The sequence below is a fragment of the Arvicanthis niloticus genome, chromosome 13 (assembly GCF_011762505.2).
Source record: "Arvicanthis niloticus isolate mArvNil1 chromosome 13, mArvNil1.pat.X, whole genome shotgun sequence".
Classification (NCBI taxonomy): Eukaryota; Metazoa; Chordata; class Mammalia; order Rodentia; family Muridae; genus Arvicanthis; species Arvicanthis niloticus.
In genome coordinates, this window is record NC_047670.1 from 72,899,472 (window position 1) to 72,919,878 (window position 20,407).

The window sequence follows — 20,407 nt, forward strand, 5'->3', positions numbered from 1 at the left end:
GGGCTTCCCACTGCCTGCCTCAGGCCAGAGGGCTCCACAAGCAGCTGCAACTTGGATTCACATACTTGCTTCCCTTTGAGGGGCAAGGGAGAGGCCCACTCACAGTCCTCCAGACCGACTGAGCTCAACCCAGCCCATGAGCAAGGGAAACCAGGATCTGGCACATGTTGGTTCCAGCCACTCCCTTTGTCATCCTCGTTACACAGAAAAGCAGGAGGAGAGAGACACACTGCTGCCATATCCTCCCATCTGCCCTCAAGTGCCACCTACAGATAAATAGACTAGTTGAGAAGCCAGGCCTTCCTCTCACTTTCCGGCCAATGCTGCGGACCTGACTTCAGTTTCCTAGAGGGAAGAGTGGAGCCAGGGGTTGACACAGCTTTGATATTTATGTGTTTATTCTCAGAACATACAAACTTATCTTCTCAGAGGATAGAAAACAGAAATTTCACTGACTTAATGATGGGTACAACCTGTTCATCCTGTCCCCATATCTTAAAAAAAAAAAAAAAAAAAAATCCCTGGGGGAGGGGTGCCCAGAGTGCACAGCACCCGAGGCACAGGGCTGCACACCCTTCTAAAGGTTCTCAACCTGCTTGACACTCAATGGGAAACCAGCTGCTGAGTGACAGAGTCCAAGGTCCACAATCCTCACGATGCCAGCTCCCCTGGGTCACTCAGGGCAACAACTACCACAGTACAATCACACATATGTGCTAAGGAAGTCCCCTCCAGGTGACCAGGTGTTGGTCAGGCAGCTGCCCACAGCCAGGACAACGGCTGCAAGGGGCAGAGTTGGCCAAACCTGACCTACTATGTCCCTCCTGCCTCCTGCAACACGTTCCTGTCTCCATGGAGGCCACCTCACAGGCTTCCAGACCAGGGACTCTGACTGCTTCCTCAGACCCATGACCCGAGGCTGAGCCTGGAAAGGAACGGAGGGAGGGCTGTAGAGCAGGCACCGGCTTCAGAACATGGCTTCAAATCCAATCAGGTGCTGTGTCAAGCAAAGATGGTCTCTTCCCTGCGCTTCTTGGTGAGGATGGTGCCTGGCTTGTGCTGGGCATCTGGGTGGTTTGCTAGCTCTGGAGGGCAAGACGACACTGGGCTCTCCAGGATGGCTTGCTTCAGTTCATAGAACACGGCCGAGTCCTCCTTGGTGAGGAAAGTGATGGCTACGCCACTCTTGCCAGCTCTTCCTGTGCGGCCAATTCGGTGGATGTAATCTGGGGAGCAAAAGGATGTCACTTGGGACCAAGCCACATGTTCTAGCTCCCACTCTTAAGGAACCCTCCACCCCACTGACCTCCATGGGCAAGCCTCCTGCTGTCTACACCGGGTGAATCCAGTGCTCTCCACTCTGCCCATCCCCCACTCCCACCAACTTGTCCCAGGACAACACAAAGGCTCTCCTAGCCAGCACCACTCTTCACACACCATAGGACACTGGGACGTCACCCAGACTAAAGCAGAGAGCTCAGTGCACCCTGACTCCGAGAGGGAGAACCAAGTAGCCTCTCCCAACCCTGAGGTGAAGCTACCTTTGCAGGCACACACTCACCTTCAATATTTTTGGCCATGTCATAGTTGACAACCATAGATACATCTTGGATATCAATACCACGACCAGCCACATCTGTAGCCACCAAAATATCCTTGGCTCCAGCCTTGAGGTTGGACAATGCGAATTCTCGCTGCTCCTGGCCTTTGCCACCGTGCAGTGTACAGGCGTTGTACTGTAGGGAGGGAGAGCAATGGACTCAGAGAGACGGAATGGGATGGGAGGGCGGAGAGCAGACGGCAGGGGAGCACAGGAAGCCAGAGAAGGGGGCCAGGTAGGACAGGGACAGAGAGGCCCAGCAGTGTGCTGTCATGAAGAGTCAGCAGACGACAGGTTCTGAAGGCAGGAGCAGGCTAGGAAGGCTAAGGCCATCAGGAGCTGAGAGGAGAGGAATTCCTTTTACCTTGTTAGCAGTGCAGGCCTAGTCATCAGCGCTCCTCCCCGCCCCGGCCCCACCCCATTAGACAGAGACTGGATCTGGCTGCCTGGCTGGACCAGAAGGGATCCCTACTAACTCATCAGTTCTCCTCCTTTCCCTTTCAGCCCTGGCTGTTAGATGGTGTAAAGACTAAACAGCGAGTGGGAGCCGACACTCCCCGCTCCATCCCTAGCTCCGGAGAGCAGCAGCTCGAGGGCTGGCTTTACTCTGCCTGCCAGACATACCCCCATCTTCTCCAGAGACTTGGCCAACACGTCACAACCCTTCTTCTGGTTGACAAAAATGATGATAGGTGGATCAAAACCTTGTTCCAAGATTGCCAGCAGCTTTTTCCTGGGGGGGAGAGGAGGAAAATGAGGTACACAATACCTCCCAAGACTTAGTAATCCCAACACTCAACCCCAGCAATGAACAAACTCCGAGGTCCTCAACAGAGACTGTGCAAAGAAGGAAACAGCAAAGCAACCACCTCACATCCGCCCCACAAAGAAACTGTCAGACAAAAGCACTCAGGTTTCCCAGCTCGGCCACCCCCATACCTCTTCTCTGATTCCGACATGAGGAAGACCTTCTGTTCCACCCGCTCATGGGGCTTGCCTGCAGAGCCAATGTACACCACAGCAGGTCGCCGAAGATAGCTCCTGGCTAGACGCTCCACCGCCGGGGGCATAGTAGCCGTGAACATGACTGTCTATAAAACAGGAGGTTCAGCCCTGGGCCCAGCAGACAGAACTGCATACCCTACTATCAGCACAGGCTACGAAACATAAATTAGTCTGCTATAAATCTGACACTGTCACCCTGGGAAACTGTTCTTTTGTCTCATGCATTTGCTCCCACTTGTGATCCAGGTAGCATCATGATTCCTGACATCATCATCATAATCACCATTATTATTGGTTTTTCAAGACAGGGTTTCTCCATGTAGCCCTGGCTATCCTTGAACTCGCTCTGTAGACCAGACTGGCCTCAAATTAACAGAGTTCCACCTATCTCTGCCTTCCAAACACTGGGATTAAAGCTGCACCACCGGCCAACTTGTCTATTTCTTTTTTATTTGTATTTTGTAATGCTTGAGTGCTCTCTCAGTAGTGCACCTACACACCAGAAGAGGGTGCCACACCCTTTCTAGATGCCCATGAGCCACCGTGTGGTTGCTGGGAACTGAACTCTGAAAGACCAGCCTTCACTGCCTTCTTTATTCCTGAGCCAGCTCACCAGCCCCTCAGTCCTTTTGTTTAGCTTTTTTTGAGGCAGGATCTTGCTACATAGATCTGACTGCAACTCACATGTAAGACAAGCTAGCTTCAATTTCAGGCAATCTTTCTGCCTCCTCCTAAATGCTGGGGCTTCAGGCATGAGCCCCTTTGCCTGGCACTATGCCTTCTTCTTTTTAAGTAGCATGATTCTCTACCATCAGCTTTCCAGGTTAAGCTACATGGCTTGGACTGTCAAGAGGACTGTACACAGGCACGGCTACCACACTGGAAGCATGTGCAGCACTGTTAGCACACTGGAAGCATGTGCAGCACTGTTAGCACACTGGAAGCATGTGCAGCACACTAGCACACTGGAAGCATGTGCAGCACACTAGCACACTGGAAGCATGTGCAGCACTGTTAGCACACTGGAAGCATGTGCAGCACTGTTAGCACACTGGAAGCATGTGCAGCACTGTTAGCACACTGGAAGCATGTGCAGCACTGTTAGCACACTGGAAGCATGTGCAGCACTGTTGGCAAACTGGAAGCATGTGCAGCACTGTTAGCACACTGGAAGCATGTGCAGCACACTAGCACACTGGAAGCATGTGCAGCACTGTTAGCACACTGGAAGCATGTGCAGCACTGTTAGCACACTGGAAGCATGTGCAGCACACTAGCACACTGGAAGCATGTGCAGCACTGTTAGCACACTGGAAGCATGTGCAGCACTGTTAGCACACTGGAAGCATGTGCAGCACTGTTAGCACACTGGAAGCATGTGCAGCACTGTTAGCACACTGGAAGCATGTGCAGCACTGTTAGCACACTGGAAGCATGTGCAGCACTGTTAGCACACTGGAAGCATGTGCAGCACACTAGCACACTGGAAGCATGTGCAGCACACTAGCACACTGGAAGCATGTGCAGCACTGTTAGCACACTGGAAGCATGTGCAGCACTGTTAGCACACTGGAAGCATGTGCAGCACTGTTAGCACACTGGAAGCATGTGCAGCACTGTTAGCACACTGGAAGCATGTGCAGCACACTAGCACACTGGAAGCATGTGCAGCACTGTTAGCACACTGGAAGCATGTGCAGCACACTAGCACACTGGAAGCATGTGCACTGGGTGCTCCCTGGGCAAGGAAGGTCTGAAAACAAGACTTGGGAACTGTTTCAGCTTCTCCCAAGAAAGCTGCCTTACTTGACGGTATTTATGTTTTCCTGATTCGAAGTTGGCCAACATCTTCTCTGGGTCTTCAGCCTCATCTGTGTCCGGCTTCTGGTTGCTGACAGGCATGTGTTCCAGGATCTTCTGCACATCTGGCTCAAAGCCCATGTCAATCATCCTGTCTGCCTCATCCAGAACCACATAGGTGCAACGGCTCAGCACCAGGTAACGGTTCTCCAGCACATCAATCAGACGTCCTGGGGTGGCGATCACAATCTGGAAGATACAGTGTAATCATATACGACCTTAGCAGACAACTCCCGTTTTTTCTCTGCTGTGAACTTTCTACCCACTTAGGCCTTCAATGCTAAGGAACTTGGACCTCAACCTCCAGCCAGGTATGGTACTTACGGTCCTGAGAACGGACATGAGACTGTCTGCTACTTTCGGTTTCCTTCAGGAAGAATGGGGTTTCTAAATAAGATCCCGGGTTAGGCAGGTGGGAGAATCAGAAAGAACTAGCTTAGATGCAAAAAAGCCTAGGGAGCACTGTGGAAGAAGAGAGGCTAGGGAGCACTGTGGAAGGAGAGAGGCTGGGGAGCACTGTGGAAAGAGGCTAGGGAGCACTGTGGAAGGAGCAACATGCGGGGATTATACTGTCTACAGGAGAACCACTCTCTCAGATCCTTCCAGGATCTCTCCATCTCCTCTGAGGAATCCATGTCAACAACATGCTTTCGTAAGAACACAGGCTTTGGCTATGAACACTTCCCTCCTTCACAGCGCCCACTGAGGGCCGTGCTGGACTGCAGACGGGTCAACTCCATCTTCACTTATGAAGCCATGTCCAATCTCTATCACTGCCTGCTCTCGATCTCGTAGGCTGCCGTGATGCCCATCAATTATCAGCATCATTAGTGGCAATATTAATATTATTAATCAAAGCTCATTGAGAAACCAACCTCACAGCCCATGCGGAGCCTGAAGCCTTGGTCTTCTCTGGAGATGCCACCGATGACGGCCACCGTGCGGATACCAAGCGGCTTTCCGAACTTGATGGTCTCTTCCTCAATCTGCTGAGCCAGCTCCCGGGTGGGAGCCAGGATGATGGCGTACGGGCCCTGGTCTGACTCTTCGATCCTGTGGTAAATGGGGCATCCCACAACTCCATAAGCTTTGGTCTCATCGGACCACAAGCAGAAACAGGACAAAGTCACTCTTAGGAGCATCTATGGGAATGGGCAGGTTGGTGATCCCATGTAAAACCAGACTACAAGATAACCAAGGGAATCTTGGCTTCTCTCAACAGACAACAAACAAAACAGCTGTTGATTCTAGCCTGCCTCATCTGTCCTATCCACCAACCCACCCAACTGATGATGGCTGAGCCTACCTGTCAATTTTGGGAAGTGTAGTGATCCAGACCAGTAATGGGATGAGGAAGGCTGCCGTCTTGCCACTGCCGGTCTCAGCCACACCAATGATGTCACGATTCTGTAGCCCAATGGGAATGGCCTGACGCTGGATAGGTGTTGGCTCCTGAATTGACCCAGAACAAAAGTAATGGGTAGAGAATCACACTTTCTGGGATAGCGCTAATACAGTGGACAAAGCATGCTACTACCATATACTGAGACACATAGGAAAACCATGAGCCCTAAAGGCCCATACTTCCACCACAAAGTAACAGGCATAGTGAGTTTGGTGCCATGGGCAGAGAAGACACTAAATAGCGAAGGAACTAAGTTCTCCAGTCCCAGCTACATTTATATTACAGTCCTAGAATGTAGGAGAGGAACTGGCGGACGCGCTGGGCCAGTCTGCCCCTTTACCTTGTAGCCACACTTATCAATGACTTCCAAGATATGTGGAGGCAGAGACGAATCTTTCCAGGACCGGATGGGATTAGGGATCTTGCCACCTTTGGTGGTGATGCTATAGTCTTCACGGAAGATCCGCCAGTCCCTGTCTGTCATCTCATCTAACTTCTTCTGGGACCAATGGCGATCATCCCAGCGTTGCTTGGCTTCTTTCTTACGAAGTTTGCGGAGTCTTGCTCTGAAGAAGACATGATGGAGGTTAAGTAAAACCAGTACCATACTTCCTAGACTCTGGGCTCTGCACAACTACCCTAAACCTGATTACTCACTCCTCCTGCTCCTTTTCTTCCAGGGTTCGCCTCTTTTCCATTAGGTCTCCATAGAAACGTGACTGTTCTCGCTTCTGTTGCTTTAGGTCAATGCCTGCAATGAAGCCTCGCCCCAACAGCTGCACCTGGTGCCGTTCTTTGTACCTGGGATGGAGCCAGAGGGAGAAAAATGAGCTATTCACAGCAAGGGCAGACTGCCAATGTGTACCAATTCTCCCCACAGCCAGCACCTTCCCCTCTCAAGAAGATGGCTGAGTGCTGGTCTATCAGCTTCCTCTTCCTAGCCCCGCTTGCTTTTTCTGTCACCAGCTCTTTAGGACCACTCAAACGTCCAGGCCCCAGGACCTGGGCACAAAGCCACTCACAGGGGGTTGTAGTCAATGGAGGTATCTTCAGACGCATCCCACTCAAACACAAACTTCCGGTCATTGAGATGCCTTGTTCGGCGCCGTTTTTTGATGCCACCCAGGTAACGCTCCTGTAAGGGAAAGAGCACAAAGCTTGTAAGCCTCGAGGCCCTGACCTGAGGCCAGACAGACGAACGACTAACCCTGGTCTGTGGGGGTCTCCTCTCGGCCAGCACCTTAATGGCGTGCAGCTCCTTGCTCTTGTCCTTTTCTTCCCGGATCTTCTGCCGCCCCTCCTCATCCTCGTTCCCATTGGTCTCCCGCTCCATCCTTTCCCTCCGTTCCCGCCGTTCTCTTTCCTGAGGATCTTCTGCAGACAAAGAAGGACAGCTGCAGAACAAGCTCAGGGGGAGGAAGAGGTCACGGAAGGAGTGCAGTCAACAGGGACAAGTGAAGAAAGCGAGTGGACATGTGGTGGGGAGGGGACCTAACAGGTATTTCCATGAACTTTCACCATTCTTTCCTTTTCCAAACTCTGGAAAAAAGTCCCCATCTTATGCCCTCCCTTTCTTTTTGCAATGGTTGGAGCTCAGACCCAGGGCCTTCTGAATGGTAGGCAAGTTCTACCAGGAGCTACAGCTCCAGTCCCAGTTCCTACTCTTTCCATAATTTCACCCCATCCTTTCTACATAGGATAGAAAACAAACCCAGCATCTTCCTGCCCAAATCCTGGAACTGTTTCCTTTTCTTCCTCTCTTCTTCAAGCATCTTCTGGCGTTCCTCCACCTCCTGCTGCCGCCGCTTCAGAGCTTCAGCCTCCCGCTCTGCTTTGGAGAGGAATTTGGGCTTCAAGACAGAAGGGAATGGTTAACAGCATCTAGGGGCTGGAAACGACCATACATATCACTGCCAGAGAGACCCAGGAAGGCTCTAATTACTTGCTTAAGACAGTAAATATCCTGATAAAAACACATAGAGGCCTAGGACTCTGCTACGGAATAAAGCTTTTGCTCATTAGAAGTAGGGCTGTGGGTACAGCTGAGGGTCATAGCAGTAACACAGCAGCTGCCTAGCATGGTAGTTCCATGAGAAAATAACAGGTCAATACTGAGATGAGTGTCCACAGAGGTGACTGTGAAGACAGAAAAGGCGTCTACATCTGGGAACAGGGGTCTCAGCGGACTAAGTACTGATACTGCAGCCAAGACTTCTCACTCCTAGAACTCCAGTGTTGAAGCTGCCCATTTTGTGACATTCGTTATGGCAGCCAGAACACATTACTCCAGACACCACAGTCTTACCTTAGCTTCAGCTTCTTCCTCAGCCTTTTTCTTGGCCAGAAGTTCCTCCAGGGACAGTGGCTGGATCTGAGCATAAAACATGGGAACTTGGTTTATAAAGATTCTCCCTCATGGAACTAGAGACATGGCTCAGATGTTAAAAGCACCGACTACTCTTCTAGAGGCCCAGAAAAATTCCCAGCACACATATGGAAGCTTACGACTATCTATAACTCCAGTTCCAGAAGATCTGACCCTCACACAGACATACATGCAAATAAAACATCAATGCACATAAAAATATAAAGAAATCATCATCAAAACAAACTTAGATGGGCACTGATAGTAGTGGCAGTGGCCCACACCCTAAAGCCCAGCACTGGGGAGGCAGAGGCAGGCAGATCTCTGTGAGTTCCAGGCCACCCTGGGCTTCACAGAGAGACACTGTCTTGGGGAGGGGACAGGCGTTATCTCCCTTGAAGGAGACAGAGATGCACCAGCTCGCCTTTACCTTAGGTCTCTTGTCACCATGTTCATCCTCGTCACCCTTCTTAGAATCTCTGTCCTTCCGAGACTTGAAATCTTTTCCTCGACCAGGAGACAAGCTTTAAGGAAAAAGGAGAAAGGTCCATAGCTGTCTTATCTTACCCCAGCCTCTGAATGAGGTTCAGGCTGAGCCTCCATGACAGAATAGAAGTTTTCCTATTACCCAAGACTAGCATAGTCAGCCATCATGTCCTAAAACTTTCTCAAGTACGGCCTAGTCCCCTGCTTGCTCTGAAACCTAATTATGCTCCACCTTGGCCCCGCTCTACCTGAACCTCCTTCTGACTGATCCTTTTGGAAAAGTGGACCTTTACTACTGTTATCAAAAGTTCCAGCCGGGCGGTGGTGGCGCACGCCTTTAATCCCAGCACTTGGGAGGCAGAGGCAGGTGGATTTCTGAGTTCGAGGCCAGCCTGGTCTACAGAGTGAGTTCCAGGACAGCCAGGGCTACACAGAGAAACCCTGTCTCGAAAAACCAAAAAAAGTCTCACCAACATGACCACTTAAACATGAGCTGAACGAGGAACACAACGGACATGCAGGGATGTGGAAGCTGTTCTCAACCTATACAAACAACTACAGGCACCAGGAAGGCTGAGATCAACAGTTCTCCAGGAACAAACACACACACCAAGTAGTTATCCAATACCAAGTGGCCAGTCCTAAAATCTCACACACAAGTAACACTGTATGTACTGAGAAGATTGTATTTATGTACTTTAGAATATATACATACACATACATGTATGTAATAATACTTACATGAAAATCAAAGAGGAGGTCATGAATTTGAAAGAGAAGAGGGGAATATGAGAGGCTTGGGAGTGGGAAATAAAAGGGGAAATGATGTAATTATAGTATAATCTCAAAATATAAAAGAAATATTTTTCAGCCTTTCATATGTTTTTATTTTCTCCCTTTAACCATAATAATATGATATCCAAATTTTGTCTTAACTGGTGGGTCTGTAAACACGGGCTTATCCATCCCACTTACAGGCAAGGCAAATGCTGCTTCTTGAAATGGCCCCACCACGGATCCTCTGGTCATCCAACCCAAGTCACCCTGTGTCTGGCTTTATCTTCACTATATTGTGTGGGCACTTCACTGAATCCCATCCCAGGCTTTAACTTTCCCATGGCTTCCATGATTTTTCCATGTTTTTTTTTATATAGAATATGTCTGACCTTTACTGCACTGCTACCACCTTTAGGATCCTGAGACTTCTTGTCAGCACTGTCACTCCCAGAGGCTGCACCTCCTTTCCCTTCTTTTCCAGAACCACTTTTCCCCTTTGGCACTATCACTTAAGCTTGTGGTTGAACTCTCAAAGAAATACTTTTTTAAAATGTAAAATAAGAAAAAAAAAAATCTAAACAGCAAGCAAGATAGGCATATTGGCTCACACCTGTACTCCAGCCCACAGGAGGACTGAGGCAAGTTCAAGACCACCCTGCCTTCTAAGTGGGACCCTGTCTAAAAATATAATAAAAACCCAAACCAAACAACCAGAAACAGACGCAGGAGAGGTCTGTGGTTAGGCAGCCACTGCTCTCAAGGAAGACCCAGGTTCAGTTCCCAGCACCCATATGGTGGCTCACTACCATGTAAAACCCTGGTTCTAAAGGACCTGACATCCTCCGTTGAGCTCCATGGGCACCAGGGACTCATGTGGTGCACAAACATATATGAAGGCAAAACACTCATATGCACAAAATAAGATAAATAAATCTCAAAAAATAAAAAGCCAGGTATAGTGATATATGCCTACAGTCTGAGCACTCGAGAGACCGAGGCACGAGAATCTCAAGTTCTAGACTAGCCTGCACTACATAGCGAATTCCAGGCCAACCTGAAATACACAAGACCCTATCTTGCATGTGCCCCCAAATTAAAAATTTACAAAGAAAAATCCTCAACAATAGTTGCACACTGAAAAATAAAACAATACACAGTGAACTGAAAACACAGCTGAGCCCTCCCCAGGCAAGGAGAGTCTGTGATTTACACCCTGGTTTATCTCTCCCCTGCTCAATATCCCCAGCTCAGGCTTCTTCACGCTTGCTGTATGTTAAGCTGTAAGAGAGCACAGTAACCCTACAGCAGAGCCCCTCTAAGTCTGCCTTTGCCTCTCACCCACACCACAAGCCTGATAAGAAAGTAGAGTGGCAGTGTGGTGTTCCCTTGGAGCCTGTCCCACTCTCTCCTCTCCTCTCCTCTCCTCCCCTCCCCTCCCCTCCCCTTTCCCCCTCTCTGTTTTTTTTAGAAATGCTTTCTCTGTGTAGCCCTGGTTGTCCTGGAGCTTACTCTGTAGACCAGGCTGGCCTCAATCCTGGCTGCCTCTGCCTCCCAAGTACTGGGATTAAAGGCCTGTGCCACCATTTAAACTCTTTCTTTGATTGCTACATTGTGTGTCTGTGTGTCTCTGAGTGTCTCTATGTGTGTGTGTGTCTGTGTGCGTGCACACGCATGAGCATGCCTGTAAATATGTACAAGGTGAGAGGCCAACTGATGGAAGTCAATTCTCTCTTTTCCTCCTGTGGCTTCTAGGGATCAAACTCAGGTCATCTAACTTGTTGGTCAGTAAGTATTTTAAACTGCTGAGCCATCTTGCCAGTCCTTGGGAGCTCTTCCTCACTTTTTCCTTAATAAGTCAATATTTGTTCTACTTAAAAAAAAAAGAAAGGAAAAGAAAAGAAAAGAAAAAAACCCCCCCAAACAAACAAAAAACCCTTTGCATAGTAAGTTTCCAGAGGAACAAGGTCACTGGGTAAGAACACTTGCTGATCTTGCAGAGGACCCAGGTTTAGTTCCCAGAACCACATGATGGATCATAGCCTCAGAACTGCACAGACCTCCAGTCCCTGGGCATCCAATGCCCCCTTCTGACCTCAGAGGGCTCCAGGCATGCAGATAGTAACATGCGCACACATAGACAGAACACACAGACAGAAACATAAATAAATATAAAGAAATCTACGTTTTGTAATTAAGACTCTACTTTTATCTTTAACTGTGTGTATGGGAGGTGTGCATGTGCTCCTGGAGGCCAGAGGACAAGGCTCCTCTGGAGCTGTGGCCCCAGGCACTGGGAACACATGATGTGGGTGCTGGGAGCCGAACCTCCGTCTTCTGTAAGAGCAGCAAGTGCTCTTAAGCACAGAGGCAGCTCTCCAGTCCAAATTAAAAATGTTTAAAAAGATACCCTACTAAATTTATATTGTGTAGCCTAGGTAAAAAATTGAATTGTATAATGAAGCTATAGGAAGGTTTGATTGACTGATAAGTTTTTCAAATTAATTTCTCAGTTCCAAGAATAATCTGAACTTCAAAATATGACCTGAATCACTTTGCTTGCTGGGTTTTGTGTGTGTGTGTGTGTGTACGTGTGTGTACTAAGGCCTCAGGATGGTGTCATGTGTCCTGCTGCATCACTCTCTTCCCTACTTCTCTGAGACAGGGTTTCTCACTGAACCTGAGAAGTTTCAGCAATCCTCCTGCCTCTGCTCCCTACAGCACTGAGGTTGCAGGGGGAGAAAGTAGCAGCAAAGACTTTCATTGTGAGTGTTGGGATCTGAACCCCACTTTACTTTCTTGTTGGTTTTTTTTTTTTTTTTAATTTTATTTGCATTTATTTTATGTTGAATTAATCCCTGTCCCATAAGTTCTGTTTCCTGTTTCTTTCTGGGATATTTTTTCCTTTTGTTCAGCCTTGTCCAGCTTAGGAAACAGTTTGTTCCTTTTCCATGAGGATCATCTGAATGTAGAGGGAAGCTCACACAAGAGTTAACCTGACCACAGTTCTGCAGTGCAGCAGTGCATCTTGGGTACTCTGTTCCACTAGCTGTCCAATGACTAGAGGACTGCTCAGCACACTCTGCATTCTCAGCTCTGTTCTGAGAGTGCTGACCCTGTTGTCCAGTCCCCTCTGGGTTCGAGACACCTTGGGACTCTATCATTATCCTGCTTGGATGCCGAACATTGCTTTAAAAGGACATTTTTCAGATACCTGGTGGCTTTTCAAATATGCCTACCTTTGGTGGCCCGGGCAATTACACAAGTGTTAAAACAAGTGTAAAGACTTGACCTTCTTGAGTTACTTCATTCTATAGGGCTTTCTGGGACAGGACAGTAGCTAATCATTTTCATGGGTCACAGGCTGCTTTAAGGACAAGCCACTACTTTCTGAAGAAGATACATGCTGAGCTGAGCACAGAGGCTCACACCTGTAATCCCCACACTTCCGAGGCCAAGCGAGGCAAGAGGAGCAAGAGTTCAAGGCCATCCAAAACTGGTCTACACAGGAAGTTGCAGGCTACCCAGGGCTACATAAGAAGACACTGATTAATCAAACAAACAAACAAATAAATGGAAAAGGCACACACTTTCTGAGGAAAACAATTCTGCAGAAACTACCAATGGGATCTGCTAAGAGAAACCTACTTTCTTCCATGAAGCCAAGCTGTGGAGGGAGAGCTGGACAAATCTTCTAAGGCCCAGCCACTCCTCACCTGGATCTTTTGCGGTCCTTGTCCCGCCGGTGTCCGTCCTTGTCCCGCTCCCGCTCCTTCTTACTCCGGTCCCGCTCCTTATCCCGCTCCCGCTCTTTGTGCCGTCGCTCCCTGGAAAACAGAACATTGAAGAAATCCCTGGTTGCTCTACAGTTTCTTACCTCACTGAGGCCTGAGAAGGTTCTATGCTCTCTTCTCCTAAAAGTAACGGTTAACAAACTGGAGAATGCACTTCTCAGGGAAATTCTGAGGAAATTCTAGTAAGATCTCTGTGTGCGTGCATGTGCATGTGTGTGCGCGTGCGTGCGTGTGAGCACATGTGCGCATGCGTACGGTGTGTATGTGCATGATGAATGCATGGCAGTATGCAGTACAAGCAGGACGTCAGATGGCTTCCTCTACAGCTCCTGGCATTAGACATGAGGTCTCTATGATGGCTATACTTGGTTGTAAACTTAACCATGTCTGGAACTAAAACCCAAATATGGAGGGTACATCTGTGAGGGATTTTTGCTTAATCTGAAGTAGAAAGACCCACTCTAGTCCAAATCTTTGAGGTAGGAAGACAAGCCTTTAGTCAGATCTAATCTGGCCACACCTTCTGCTGGAAGCTCCTTTAAGGACGAGAAGGAAGCCTTGCCCTGCCTGCATGCCCTCACTTTGCTAAGTCCATCCCTTTACTGAGTCTAGACAACCTGACTAACAGTCTCTTACTGGACTAGAGACTCACCATTCTGGCTAATCTGCCTGGCTAATGACCTCGTGGAGCCTGCCTGTTTCTGGGATTACAGGCATTCATAGCTTTTTTACTTGGATGCTGGGGATTTGAACTTAGGTACTTATGTTTACCACTGGGAGATCTCTCCAGTCCTTTCACTTGAAAAACCAACCAACCAACCAACCAACCACCACCAACAACAACAATAAAACCCCTTCTATGTGTGTTTTCCCACAAGTATGTCTGTTGCCCACAAGTACATGTGTGCCTGTTGCCCATAAGAGGCCAGAGGAGGGCTCTGGATCCTGTTGAACTGTAGATTCCTGTTATACAGACTGACGTGAGCCACCATGTAGGTGTTCAGAAGCCTACGAATTAAGCCTGGGCCTTCTGAAGAGCAGTCAGCGCTCTGAGCTGTTCAGCCATCTCCCTTTTTCTTTCTTTCTTTCTTAAGATTTATTTCATGTATGTGAGTACGCTGTGGCTTCCTTCAGACCCACTGGAGTGAAGCATAGCATCCCATTACAGATGGTTGTGAGCCACCATGTGGGTGCTGGGAACTGAACTCAGGACCTCTGGAAGAGCAGTCAGTGCTCTGAACCGCTGAGCCAGCTCTCCAGCCCTCTTGCTTTTTTGTAAACAGGATTTCTCAGAGAACCTGGAGCTTACGGGCTGGCTGGTTGGCTAGCTGGGCAAGCCCCTCCACAGGGGCTCTGCAGGTGCACACTGCCACATCAACTCTTACCTGTGTGCTCAGGATCCTAACTCGGGTCATCATGCTCGCATGCGAGTGCTTTACCACTGAGCCCAGGCTTGACCCTTGACAGCACAGATACTGATCTTAAGAGGATCTTCCCGAGCGCTGTCACTGAGTTATGTTTTAGTAGCGAGGGCAGATCAGGGGCTGTGAGAACAGGTAAGCCATCTGCCTTGACCATCTGCATCTCCACTAAAAGCTCATTTTCCATCTTCAGGAACTAGTCACTCAGCTGGTTACCATGGGAACTCTATAGACACAGCCTCAGGAGGGCTACACAGTGAGACTGCACTTCAGAAAAGCAGAGGAAAAAGGAACGGGAATGCTGAGTGTCCTTGGAGGTCACCTGGGACAAGGGGAGGCTCCTGTACAAAAAGCAGTTGTTTAACACTGCAGGTGTCAAACATACCCTGCCCCCTCCTCATGTAACAGAATACAAAGTCACTTTACCTCTCTGTAGACTTGGAACGGGACCGAGAGCGAGACCGGCTGCCTCCTCGACGCCTATCCCGTGAGCGATGCCGCTTCCTGTCTTTAGACGGGGAGGACTTCCGATCCCGATCTCTATCGCGATCTCTCTCAGGAGTCCGTGATCGCTTCCTTTCCTCCTTGGGTGATGCGTCTCGGTCCTTTTTGTCAGCCAGTTCTCCTGCCATCTGGGTGAGAAAGACAAATACTCCTCATGTACAGTTTGGCAAAGCTACCAATACATGTATTAGTATACCTGCTTCACAGATGAGGAAACTGAGGCACAGGTGCATACACTAACTTGCTTGAGGTAACACAAGATCTAAATAGCAAAGACCTGGTAGTCTATCTTGAAAAGCCGGTACTATAACACTATATTGTAATTTCCTTGTGATTTCTCTTATATATTCACTATTTGATTGTTGAGACAGGGCTAGCCGGGACTATTATCTCAAAAACAAAAAGTAATCAACACCATTTAAAAAACAAAACCCCAAGCCAGGCAGTGGTAGCGCATACGCCTTTAATCCCAGCACTTGGGAGGCAGAGGAAGGCGGATCTCTGAGTTCGAGGCCAGCCTGGTCCACAGTGAGTTCCAGGACATCCAGGACTACACAGAGAAACCCTGTCTCAGAAAAAAAAAAAAAAAAAAAAAAAAAAAACAAAACCACAAAACACAAAACAAACCAGAGGAGAAACAAGAAACAAAACACTTTTACTCAGATTTAAAGAAATGCACCTCTTGGTCTCAGATGGCTTCGTCTCAGGTGTCCACTGCACAAGCATGAGGACCAGAACCTGGACCCAGTGCCCATGTGAGGAACCAGACATGCTGCATGCCCAGAGCTACTTGGGCAGACAGATGACCCTGAAGCCCAGTGGGCAGCCTGACCAAGCTGATGAGCTCTGGGTTCAGTGAAAAGATAATGCAGAGGGCCACTGCGATGGCTCTGTGGGGGAAGGCGCTCTGTGCCCAGTCTGACAGACTGAGTCTGATTCCCGGAACCTGCGCGGTAGAAGGAATAACTGACTCCTCAAACTCATCCTCTGACCTTTACACGTGCACTGTGGCAAGTGAGTATGTGTACACACACACAGAATATAAATAAATGTGACATGTCAAGGGTTTTTAAATTAAATTAAATATGGTAGACAGTGAGCCCTAATGTCAACTTCTGAACTACCTACCTACCTACCTACACACACACACACACACACACACACACACACACACACACACTGGACCTCTAGTTAAGCAATGGGAAAAACGTGAAGGGTGCCCAGGAGCTGCCTGGGAAACAACAATTATTTCAATAAAAACATTAAGCAATGGAAAGTGTCTCAACTACAAGTCCCAGAAGTGACTGACTGATAGGCTGACAATGTCTCCTCAGGTCTCCCAGCCTGGTGGTCTGTCTTCTTTAGGTAGACAGGCCTCTCTACTGTCCTCCTGAGAGGTTCGAGCAGGAGTCTGATCTATTCCCCTCCTCCCTGGGGTATGCTGCACAGCACAGCACAGGACAGCACACTGGCAACTGTTCTCCAACTATAAATGCGAGTTTACCCAGGGACTAAAGGACACACAAGTCCGAAGCCGCCGCTATCCCCTCATCACCCCTGACTTGGGCCCATCATCCTAAGAGTGTATTTGATTCCCGGGTGATGTGGCTGGAACATCAATGCCCTAAGCATTTTGTTACAATCCTCCTCTCCGGTGCCAGAAGGGAAAATGTGGGGATGAAAAAACCAAAACCAACAAACAGCATTTTCTCAAGTTTTATCTCACAATTAACCAAAAAATGATGGGACAGTCTAAATCAGTATATCATGCATTTCACAGAATGGTTCTCCTACTTATAGCCCTAAGAAAACAGCCCAAAAGAAAAAAAAAATGCTTTTTTATAAAGCATCCTTAGGTTTTTCTGTTTGGTTTTTGTTTTGTTTGTTTGGGACATTGCCTTTCTATGTGGCCCTTGGCTGGCCTGGAACTCACTATGTAGACCGGGATGGTCTCAAATTCACAAAGATCTGCCTTGATCTGCTTTTAATGCCAAGTGCTGGGATTAGAAGTGCATGCACCACATCTGGCCTCACTCTTTCAACAAGTATGCACTGAACACCTTCTAGTGCAGGAGCTGTTCTGGGTCCCGGAGACGACACTGTAACTAACACAAACTCTCTGATTTCACGAGGCATGAATCCAGTGTAGCAGTTATTTCAGATACTCGGAATGAGCTCCAAAAAGGTAACCAGACGGAGTAATGTGATATGGAAAGGTGAAGAAGGAACTCTCAGGGAAGACTTCGTAGGTTGACATCTACACTGAGATCTGACGGTAGAAGAAACACCCGTGGGATGATCGGGAAAGAGAGTTCAGAGAAAGACAGCAACACCAAGGGAACGACCGGCTCAGCATGACACTCTCCAGAGACCGAGGCTGAGTGGGTACAGACCGGTGGTAACGCTGATTCCAGAGAAGGTCAGTGGGACGGCCACAGGCAGGCTCAACGGGAAAACATGCCTGCTAGTAAACCTGACCATCTGAGATTGATCCTTGGGACCCACATGATAGAGAGAGAACTCATCTTCACAAGTTGTGCTCTTATGTCTACGCGTTGCACACAGGTCTCCTACCACCAAACAATAAAACAAATAACCAAAGACAAGGTCAGGGGCTGGAGAGATGGGTCAGTGGTTAAGAACACTGGCTGCTCTACCAGAGGACCCGGGTTTGGTCCCTAGCATCCACACGATGGCTGGCAAGCACCTGTAATTCCAGGGGATTCCGACACCTTGCTTTGACCTCCTCAAACACCAGGCACTCAAGTGGTGCACAAACATAAATACATGAAAAACAGCCATACATACTAGAAAAAGAAAAGAAAAGGAAAAGAAAAAGATGAATGAGTTGAAGTCAAATCATGAAACTGTTAAAAACCGGGGCAAAGGTACTTGAATTTCAACTTAAAACCAGGAGTAGGAACTAGATTTGGGGGAAGTGGAAGTTATAGTGGCTTTCGCTACAGCTGTAGGATAAAAAGGAAAACAAGAAGAAAAGAAAGAAAGAAAAAGACTACAAACTTGAGTGATGTTTGTCTGGGAGAAAATGGGAACTGGCAATAAAAGCAAAACACACCATTAGGGGCCAGGGCAAAGGCCCCTAACTTTAAATTCAACTTAATCTCAATGAGAACATTAGAACTTTAAGCAGAGTATGATACAACCAAAAATCACATTAGAAAAGAATCACTCGCTGGGCGGTGGTGGCGAACGCCTTTAATCCCAGCACTTGGAAGGCAGAGGCAGGCGGATTTCTGAGTTCGAGGCCAGCCTGGTCTACAGAGTGAGTTCCAGGACAGCCAGGGCAACACAGAGAAACCCTGTCTTGAAAAACCAAAAAAAAAAAAAAAGAAAGAAAGAAAGAAAGAAAGAAAGAAAGAAAGAAAAAAAGAAAAAAAGAAAGAAAAAGAAAAAAAAAGAAAAGAAAAGAATTACTCTGGTGGCTTACAGGGAAATATGTAGACTTTTTTTTAATTACGGAAAATGCTTAGTAGTCCGCAACTGTAATCATAGCACTAAGAAGGCAGTACTGAGCGTTCAAAGAACAGACTTAAGCTACATAGTGAATTCAAGGCCAGCTTAAGCTATAGAAGACCCGGTCTCAAAAAGACCCTGGCCGTGCTTCCCAGTTCTTTGTAGAGAAAAGGCCAATTATCTTCATCTAATTGTTAACGAAGCACTACTTTATATGCAAGATTCGGTTATAGGCCCTGTGGAAATTACAAAATGAAATTCTGTCCACAGGAAGCAGCAGAAGGCGTGAGACACGACAAGATAAGAACGCTCAGACGAAGAATCCAAAGTTGCCGTTTCTGGAAAGAGGATATAGAAGGATCCAGAGGACGTGGCTCTTTTTAAAGTATGGGTAGAATTTGAAGATGTGCAACTGTGGGTCAGGGTTAGAACTATTCTCCGGCAAAAGCAATAATACTGGCAACGCCGAAGCCGGAAGGCATGGAGTGGGTTTTGGGAGCACATCAGAGTTCCAGTCTGGCCGAAGTAAAGGAACAAGAATTAGGTCAGACTGACGAATAGCAAGCGCGATGTCCAAGGGCCAAAGTCTAGGGCATGATACAGTCCTGGAGATGGCCTGTGCCCCGGGCAGCCAACACCGCTCCCGGGGCCCGCGCCCCTTCGCTCTTGCCCGCCAGAGCTGCCCTGGCTCGTGCCCCTTCCCTGAAGCGTTCTTCCCCGTCCGGTTCCAGAGGCTGAGGCTACGGCTATCTTCCCGCTCCTCACCCACTCTCCAAACTCGTGGGAGCCGCCTCCACCGCCAAGACTCACCACCCCGCGCCTAAACCGCCTAACGCGGCCTCAACGTCGCCGAACAGTCGCCATCTTTCGCGTTTCCTGATCACGGAGGAGTACCGTGGCCGCGCGGGGAGCCGGGAAAGCGAGTTCCTGGGCCTACACTGCGCGAGCTGACGAATAAGCCCTTAAAACTACTAATCCCAGAATGCACCGCCCGAGGGCCGGCCGGGCCGCGAGGTCTTCTGGGTAATGTGGTTCGCCGAAGGTTCCGTGTCTGTAGAAGAAAGAATTTCCCAAGTCTTGTCTTTCGACTTAAAAGGTTCTTTCGCAGCACAATCTTTCTGGAATCTTCTAGTAGATATTGCAGTTAACTTCAGTCAAAGCTGGCAGCTTTCAGCGGGAAAGTTTATACGGTAACAAATATTTTGCTTTTTTGAAAAAGTTTTTTTTTTTTTTTTACAAAAATTGTGAGAGAGGTTATTGCCTCCCTGGATGAATGAAAGATAATGAACTAAAGATTAGTTCACTGCAGTAGCTTAGTACTTCACAATGAAGGTAGTACAGTTTCACAGTAGAGCTACTCCAATCGTGGGAAGGTATCTTAGCAACCTTAGGCTCCCAGGAGGATGAATTCCTTAACAACTCCAAACTGTTCCCCTACTCCCAATAAATAATAAGCTAACATTCCAAAGGTTTCCCTGGAAGGACTTTCTCCTAAAGTGTCTTATTATTTACGCAACATTCCAGATGGGACCTTGGTTTCCTCGTTTTCGTGATCTTTAGAAACTGCCCACTTGGGCTACATGTTATTGTTGATTACTTCCTTCAGGTTCTTCATACATCAGTCCACTGAATTTTTCTTCTAGTCATATGCTCACTGTATACTCACTTCCTTCCTCTTTGGTTCAAACTACCATCAGCACCCGCTGAAACAGAAGGCAA

General features: G+C 48.2%; 1 protein-coding gene and 1 pseudogene across 3 annotated transcripts; both read right to left on the minus strand.

Annotated features, from left to right (window-relative positions):
- Positions 1 to 380: 380 nt before the first annotated feature.
- Positions 381 to 19,658, minus strand: Ddx23 (DEAD-box helicase 23). Of its 3 annotated transcripts, none has more exons than XM_034516768.2 (17): positions 19,499 to 19,658; positions 15,137 to 15,342; positions 13,212 to 13,322; positions 8,666 to 8,759; positions 8,176 to 8,241; positions 7,582 to 7,720; positions 7,111 to 7,244; positions 6,893 to 7,005; positions 6,528 to 6,671; positions 6,211 to 6,436; positions 5,772 to 5,917; positions 5,341 to 5,518; positions 4,412 to 4,654; positions 2,540 to 2,691; positions 2,225 to 2,333; positions 1,562 to 1,736; positions 381 to 1,226 (listed from the first exon to the last, which is right to left on the minus strand). In XM_034516768.2, the coding sequence occupies exons 2-17, from the start codon at positions 15,340 to 15,342 to the stop codon at positions 1,003 to 1,005; spliced, it is 2,460 nt and encodes an 819-aa protein (XP_034372659.1). In that variant the 5' UTR covers positions 19,499 to 19,658; the 3' UTR covers positions 381 to 1,002. The 3 variants fall into 3 exon arrangements, with proteins under 3 accessions (XP_034372659.1, XP_034372660.1, XP_076768150.1); XM_034516769.2 differs by having other exon boundaries at positions 19,454 to 19,583; XM_076912035.1 differs by having other exon boundaries at positions 18,663 to 19,572.
- LOC117718649 (peptidyl-prolyl cis-trans isomerase NIMA-interacting 4 pseudogene) lies at positions 9,467 to 9,985 on the minus strand (annotated as a pseudogene).
- Positions 19,659 to 20,407: the final 749 nt, after the last annotated feature.

What these genes read in the sequence shown, in the direction of transcription:
- Ddx23 (XM_034516768.2), bottom strand. Translation starts at nt 15,342, where the DNA reads ATGGCAGGAGAACTGGCTGACAAAAAGGACCGAGACGCATCACCCAAG. An exon ending in ATGGTGACAAGAGACCTAAG is followed by an intron (nt 8,242 to 8,665) that starts GTAAAGGCGAGC and finishes TTTTATGCTCAG; the next exon opens with ATCCAGCCACTGTCCCTGGA. An exon ending in TTGATAAGTGTGGCTACAAG is followed by an intron (nt 5,918 to 6,210) that starts GTAAAGGGGCAG and finishes GGGTCAATTCAG; the next exon opens with GAGCCAACACCTATCCAGCG.